General features: G+C 30.0%; 1 protein-coding gene across 1 annotated transcript; it reads left to right on the top strand.

Moving 5' to 3' along the window:
* Positions 1-5,162: 5,162 nt before the first annotated feature.
* Positions 5,163-6,978, top strand: LOC114190735 (protein LIGHT-DEPENDENT SHORT HYPOCOTYLS 4-like). The gene is made up of 2 exons (XM_028079725.1): positions 5,163-5,741; positions 5,833-6,978. Exons 1-2 carry the CDS (start codon positions 5,494-5,496, stop codon positions 6,236-6,238), a joined length of 654 nt encoding a protein of 217 aa, XP_027935526.1. The 5' UTR covers positions 5,163-5,493; the 3' UTR covers positions 6,239-6,978.
* Positions 6,979-8,652: the final 1,674 nt, after the last annotated feature.

The following is an 8,652-nucleotide window of genomic DNA, read 5'->3' as shown; positions in this document are numbered from 1 at the left end:
GAGTTGTTTCGATTGAATTGATTATCTATTTTATGATGTGAAAGGCATTTCATGCATTGTCAAGTGTGCTTGAAAGTTACATTTACTTTGAAATTAAGACATTTAAAAATGTGATATACTCCCATATTCTTAGATCAACTAGCTAGAATGGTCCACGAAGCAATTAAAGTTTTTCTGCCATCTTTATTTTTCTATCTTGATTCCTAAAAAATATTATTCAAAAACACTTTGAGTCTCCACATATAATTTTGAAATAATGTCTCTTGCTTGTTTTCTCATTTTGCGGGTGTACATTTTTCTATTTGATGAATGAAAATATAAAATAATGTGGGCACTGTTGTGACTGAAACTAATTAGGGAAAGAGTAACGAATGTAACACTTTAGATTGGGATTTATAGCATAGAAAAATAGTTAAAAGGCAAAAACAGTCAAAGAGCATAGTTCAAAATTTTTCATGACAGCAAAGCAAGAATTAAAAAAATAATGAGAGACAAAAATTTCCCTATCGTAGAGAGAATCATTGAATTGCCCCCACTTGAATGTACCTCCATTGTAGGAAAATTAAAATGGTGGTCAAGTAACCAGATTCGTCTGCCATTTCTCTTTTTCCTTTTAGGTGAACTACATTAATGAGTTCATAAAATCTTCTATCCATAAGATGCACATGTATATGAGTTGAAGTCACATTTTCTTTCATTGCCAAAAAAACAAAGTCTCAATTTTCTGTTCAACTAAAGTTTCAATTAATTGCAAAGTCACACATAGTATTTGAAGAGTGATAAATTGAAAGTAAAAGGCATTGAAGGCAATAAAGAATGATTTATGAAGGGTGATAAAATAGGTCAATTCTTCTCTTCCATTTTACTCCGTAAATTTGCAATTGTAGAGAGGATTCAGAATCCTAACATGCTTCGCTAGAACGGGATAAGTTTGCTAGGCTCTTTTACCTATGATTTTGTTATTTTATTTTTTTAAATATACAAAGTGAAAGCACATTTAATGGTATAAATATCTTGTAAGTCTTTACTTGATTTAGTAATATCTCTAACGAGATAAATTAAAACGATTATTAGTTTTACATATTAAATTATTCCATCATAATTTATAAATATTAATGGTTTAAGTTGCAATATATCTCTAAGTGATGTGTATTATTCAGTTAACATAGTTTAAAATTTAATAGTTCAACGCTAAGTTGTTAATTTTAATCTTTAATTAAAAAATTGAAATAACATCATGTTGAAGGGTTCAATAGACTAAAGCATAACAAGTCGTCGATAGATTAAAAATGTTAACATGTTCCATCAAATTAATAGTAAACCAATCCACTTTGTTATTCCTAATTTTTAAATACCTTTTTATACAAACTTTTTTAAATTTTATATTTACACAACAAAAATATATACGTAGTAGAAACTAAATGGGATAGGAAGGTCACAAGAGAAGTATAAGGTAAAGTGAGTAGTACTAGGTTGTTAAAAATAAACTAATGATCATAACTGTATATTTTATTAAATTATTAAGTATGGAACTATATAAAAATAAATTGTGCGGTATTATTTTGTTAATACAACAGTTTAATTTTATACTAATAATGTTTAGTTCACAAAAACATGCATTTGTTTAAGCCGAGTTTTAGTAAATTAGTTATTTGATTCTTGAAAGTATGACTATTTTAATCATGCATCGATCAAGACTTACTAATTTCCTCAATAAAAGTTAATCCAAATTTTATAGTATAACGTTATAATATACTTTATCAATTATTATTGGTTGCATGTCATATTTATAAGATTTTTAATATGTAACAAATATGCAATAAAGAATGAACTTTTAAATTATTCATAACTTCAATATTTATATTCTTTATTATAAAATTTTAACAAATCTCTTTAATATACTAATTAAAATTAAAAAATAATTAAGATATTTAGTTGAAGATTTTAGTTGAACTTCAAACAATTCAAACTTTTATTCGTAAGTTATTGAATAAATACAATTCAATTTACTTCACTAAAAAATATTTAATTGGGCTTGAATAAATTATTTTTCTAATATGATAATTTTACTGTAGATGAAGTTGAAATTTTATTTAGGTTATTTACTTGATATGATCACGTGTACTAAAAATTTTAATTAAGTGATATATACCAATATCAATAATTTTTTTTTTATAAATTTTACAAAACCATTTGCTTTATATAAAAACATCACATGATCAAGAGAGTTAGTATTAATTATTTCTTTCTTAAAAAGAATATTATTCTAGTGATGGTAACTAACCCAAGCAACATTTGCCTACATATTTTAACTTTGCAAATACTTTCAAACGGTACTTTATTGACATATTATATCTATTAATTGTTTTATAATCATTTGTATTATGTATTTCTGTTTATAGGATTAACTATGTTCTTTTAAGCTACACTAAATTTTAAAGTATTTAGTTCATACATTTTATGTAAAACATTTTCATAAAACAAAAATGTGAATGTTATATATTATAGTTAAATGTGAAACTTCGTTTGTTACATGAAAAAATTTATATTTCGTTTGTTTATAAAAATGTTTTACACGATTTTCATATAGTGTAGGGCCAAATATTATATAATTTAATTTAAGATTGAAACATAATTTTTTATAGTAATTTGAGGATAAAAAATATATTTAACCCTTATTATATTAACTAGTAGAAACATATTTGATGATGTACTTGTGTGTCTGCAATTTTTTAAGTTTTAAGAAATAAAAATGGGAAAAGAAAATGAAAACCATGACAATTTTTCTTTCAAAAATTCAATATAGCAATTATTATTAAAAAGTTAGTTAATATAAAGAGTAAAATTGAAATTATGAAATTTGTGAGAGAATAATTTTTATACATATTAAGAAAAAGATATCGGAAGTGATAGTAAGAAGTATATGAATATTAGCTTAAAAACTACAAATACGAAGAAGAAACAAAAATGAAGAAAAGAAAATTAAATCTATGACGATTTTTTCTTTTTAATTCATTATAGAGGTTACTATTAAAAGACATTTATAATAAATGGTAAAATTTGAATTATGAAATGTGTACTCAAAAGAGAGAATCATCATTATACATAAGTATAGATACTTGATCGGAATAACTAAATGTTATTAAGGAATGTGATAAATTTAATTATACTACGTGAGAAATGAGTAGTTATTAAGAAATGATGGTGATTAGTGTGTTAAGCTAAGATATTTCACCAATATAAAAATTATATTTATTAGTGAAAATTATGCTATGCGTATGTGTGTTCACTTTTGTTGTGATAATAAAAAAGGGTTAAATATGTTTTTGGTCCCTTAACATTTAGTAAATAAAAAAGGGTTGTGATAATATTTGACTTAACATTAAAGCAAAAATGTGTTAAACAGTATAAACAACTCAAATATAACCCTGAAATGCGTACAAATCATCAATTAAACCTAACAAAATTTGATTAAAATGACTAAATCCACGTATTTCGAAAGATGAAGGACTAAATTTGTCCAAAGTTTTGAAATGGACTAATTTCAAAATTCACTGAAAGTTAAGGAACCAAAAACATATTTAACCCAATAAAAAATAATGTAATTATAAAAATAAATATAAAGAATATTTATAATTTAATTGTAGATAATTTTTATTTATTTTGTAGATGATTTTTATTTATTTAATTTAGAAAAAATACTTAAATTTAAATAAAACAGTAACTTGAAGGATAAAAGCGAAAAAGAAAGTAAATAACAACAACAAAAATCTTCTTTATATATATATATATATATATATATATATATATATATATATATATATATATATATATATATATATATATATATTATAGACGGCGATAGTTCATGATATTTTTTATCATTAAGTCGAGAATGAAGAATTATAGATACTTAATAAAGTATGTAAAAAACTATGTTGTTATGTGATGTTGCTAAATTATATTTAAACGAAGAGAATAAACTATCAATCTCTAAAATAATAGATGTTAATCTTTAAGTTCAGAATTAATGGAATTTTGTGGAAGGTGGTAAAATTTTAAATTATAACTTGCTATCACATATAAATATATTAATATAAATGTTAGATAATCTTCATAGAGGATTAAAAGATGTAATGTATATACTTATATGATATGTGTTTTGTTATTGGATCCTAAATAAAGAGAATTATGTAAACTACTATATTTGAAGTTGTAATAGTGAAATATAAATATATGGTTTTACGATTATTTGCTTGCTCTAAAATAAGACAAAAAGAACCATTGAAGCAACTATAATTCATGGTAAATATAATAATATATAAAATTATATTTAGACATATGGTATTGTTTAAATTTACAGGGTAGTAGGAGTTTTTGTATTGACATAATGAATTTTATATTATAATAAAATGTTCCCTCCCTTGGGAAAGGGCATAGCATGGTATAAATTTGAATCAAAATACAGCAGTAGTGGCAAGTGAAAACTTTTACATAGAGAAGAATTGTTGACTGTGTTTTTTAAGGAAAATTCTGTAGAAGATGATAATTTGTTTTGTTTATACCGAAGGAGAAAATGGGAGGAGACACGACAGAGTAGGAAATTAAAGTTTTTTGTGATGTTTGGGAATGGAAAGGCGAAAAGGGGGACATTAATAGGGGCATTGTAGTCAATGAGTAAGGAACTGTCATTCAAAGTTGAAGGTATAGTGTGGAGAAAGAGAATCATGTTATTAGCTCATTTTTTACCCTTCAAACTTTTTTCTGTCTCCATCCATCTCTTAACCTATTCTACAACTCTCCTATTTTTTTCAAAAGCCCTAGCAACCCCATACATCTACTTCCAACACAAACAACAATATTAATGGAAGCATTAATATAAGAGATGAAACTCTGAATTTGCACCACCCTTTTAAGGAAAAACAAAACCAAAATGTTATCAATCCCTGAATTCAAAAACTGCTAAAAAAACCAACGTTGCCCCGGCTAGCCTCAGTATTACTCAATATATAAAAACTGCAACTGCAAATAGTAGAGAGGAACAGTCCCCTCACACTCCCATCAATCTTATCACATCCTCAAACATAAAAAAAGAAAAATCTTCCTTTGCTTCACACACACTCTCTCTCTCTCTCTCAAAAAAAAAAAAAACAATATTAGAAATCTGTAATATCAATCGTGATTCAGACTTTGTTTCCTTTTCATTTTCTTTCAAGGTAGTTGTGTTCCTTAACACAAACCTCAAAAACGCAAAGACATTAGAAAAGAATATTTTTTAGAGAACAGCGTTGCTCCACCACTGTTTCCCAGATTATAAGTATAGTAATCCTTTATCCCGTCTAATCTCCATCCATCCATTCATTCATCCCTCACTCCCTCACTCCCTCACTCACTTCCCTTACTCACTCACTCTGGTCACTGTCTTAGGAACCCTAGAACAAGCAAAGAGACAAAAACCAACCTTGGATCTGCAAAGCCAAAGGCTCAAGTTCCATGGATTCAATTCAGGAATTTATGGACTCCTGTAACTCTCACATCACCACCACCACAACCGCCGTCACCGCCACCAGCAACAGCTTAGTCGGTACCTCCAATTCCCCTTCCGCTTCCCCCAACACCAGCAGCCGCTACGAGAACCAAAAGCGCCGTGACTGGAACACCTTTGGCCAGTACCTCAAGAATCACCGACCCCCTCTCTCCCTCTCCAGGTGCAGCGGTGCACACGTCCTTGAATTTCTCAGGTTCAACACACATCTCTTGCAGTTGCAGATACTCTTGTTGCACTTTTTCTTAATCTCTCTCTTCTTGTTGAATTGTTACTGTGGTGTTTAGGTACTTGGACCAATTTGGCAAGACCAAAGTGCACACTCCGATCTGTCCCTTTTACGGGCACCCAAACCCTCCAGCACCATGTCCGTGTCCTCTAAGGCAAGCCTGGGGAAGCCTTGATGCCCTCATAGGTCGTCTCAGGGCAGCTTATGAGGAAAACGGAGGGAAGCCTGAAATCAACCCATTTGGAGCAAGAGCTGTCAGACTCTACCTCCGGGAGGTTCGTGAACTTCAGTCCAAAGCAAGAGGCATCAGCTATGAGAAGAAGAAACGAAAGCGTCCACCACCACCTCCACCACCGCTTCCACAACCACCACCACAACAACAACAATCATTGACTCTTCCTCATCACCACCACCATCACCACCACCACCACCACCACCTCCCTCCTCCAGGTGCAACTCAATAAGATGTGCTCATCCCATGGAAAATCCCACTCATCTGCCTCTCAACGCTTTTCCTGTCATTGTTTATGATCTCTATTTTAAGTAGTATATTAAATTTAATTAGGGTTTTCGTGATTTTTCAGCTGAAAGTGAAAGTTTTCTAGTAGCAGTCCGTGTAGACTGCTGCTTGTAGTTTTATCCTGTTTGCTCTGGCAGGAACAAAAAAAGGTTAAAGATGAGATGAGGGATATATGATCATGAAGCTGCTTTTAAAGAATACTGTGTGGTACTGGGAGTAGACTGCTAGTGGGGTACCTAAAAAGTGGTAGTGCGAGTGAATGAACGAACCAACGAATGAATATACAAGGAAGCCATCATCCTCACTGTGAGGAACCAAAAGCAACGCATTATTCATAGTTTTCTTTATGTATGTATGTATCTTTTTATATCCTCTCTAGACTTGCAGACTATATATATCTATATACATCTCCGTTCTTCTCAACTTTTGGGTTTCCTTCTTAAGTTTCTACTTTCAATGTTTCAATTATATCTACTCGTTGGCCGCTCTAGAAATTCAATGCCCGAGTTGTTAATTGTTTGAAGCCATAGAATAGGTAGTGAGTCACTTCCGTACTTCTTCTATGACACCTTCCTCATTATTTTGGTCTTCTACATGTGTCTCATATTCATGCTCATTAATGGTTTCGTAGACACACGAGATTAATATTTTTTCTTTCAACTTGACACTTTTTACTGCTTTACTGTCTCCTTCCATATCTGCTCTGAATGGAGAAGAATCATATGGCCCTTCATGCTTCATCTATCATCTGTGCGCTTCAGATCACTGACAAGGTTTTTGGGATTTTTCCCTTTAAGACTGTAGCTAACTGCTGACCGTTACCATGGCCAATTTGATTGATCATATTTCTTTTATATATATTTTATATATATATATATATATGCAGTAGTGCTGTCTTTTCAAGTGAAGGGAAATGTCGAAGAAAAGGAAATTAATGGCAGACAATGTAATTAATTCCACCATGACTAAGCTCTATTATTATGTGTGACCTCTGCACATGATCCTATTTAATCTCACCAGTTACCAAGACTTTGAAATGAATCAAATTTTGTTTCTTGTTCATAATATGTCTTCAATTCTCTTTGTTTTCGTTTTAGTTAGGTTTTGTCATACAAATTGGGAAGCCTATGCCATAACCTCTTGCAAATAAGCATTCTATTGAAGTAACAACGATTAGGTGTGAATAATTAAATGTTAACCAAGTACTGCATCAACCAACGAATGAAGTACTTAGCTTAATTAGGCAAAGTTGTCGGTGAGAGAATACATAAAGGTGAGGAAGGTTTGAAGGGAAAATCAAAGTGAGAGGTATATAGAGAGAAAGTACATTGGAAGATCCTGAAAATGTATAGGAAATATTCTTAATCTATTCATCGAGCGGACAAACTTGTCTGTCTAATAAAAACTATGGTTTGGGTCATCTCATCATCTTCCTCCTTTTTGGTAATAAAAAGAGTTTTTTGGCAATCTCTGTATTCATGAAGAGGCACCTATTGTACCTCAATTTGGCGAAGGCTAGGTGAATTATGCCAATAGGACACATTGTGTGATTCTAGTGGGGTATATGAGATGCTATCACTTTGAGACACACAGGATCTATTCCTTCCTCGAATAATATTTTGGTATATAAAGTGTTTTGTGATTGGAGGTTCCCTTAAAATAAATACTAAAACAAGGACTATACGATTAAAGCATTAGCTTTGTTGTGTCATCGTTTATTTGTTTATTAAGCGGTAGGTGGATGCTGTTAACATCGTACCATGTTTACGAGGACAACTTCTTTATTGTTTTTATTACTCTTTGATTCTCAAATCATTATATTCTAAAAATCCTACCTAGCAACTTTTACATATGCTGCTTCATCCTTCTAACTTCTATTTTTAAATTGTGAACAGAGATTTCTGTAGTTTTATGATCTCGGTTTTTCTTTTTAATATATAATTTTGGTTAATTAAAGTTGTACCATGCATGAGTACATACTTCATTGTTAATAATTACACACATTTATGAAACGTAGCTTGGAGTTACACATTTGTTTGGGGTAACTCCTGAAGTGCCTTCTTTTAATGTACAATAACTATCATCACCACAAAGAACTCACTGAAATTTCAACCCTAACCACAATCATAGTCTTTTTATTATTATTATTATTATTATTATTATTATTATTATTATTATTACAACAGCAAAGAAACTAGGATTTAAAATCTCAAGTAAACCCATCACTAACTCGACTAACCAGCTACAAGTAAATCACATATATACATACATATATATATATATATATATATATATATATATATATATATATATATATATATATATATATATATATATATATATATATTCTATCAATAT

Source organism: Vigna unguiculata, chromosome 7 (genome assembly GCF_004118075.2).
Source record: "Vigna unguiculata cultivar IT97K-499-35 chromosome 7, ASM411807v1, whole genome shotgun sequence".
NCBI classification, from domain to species: domain Eukaryota; kingdom Viridiplantae; phylum Streptophyta; class Magnoliopsida; order Fabales; family Fabaceae; genus Vigna; species Vigna unguiculata.
The sequence above is the reverse complement of the archived record's forward strand: the minus strand, read 5'-3'. Positions and strand labels throughout refer to the sequence as shown.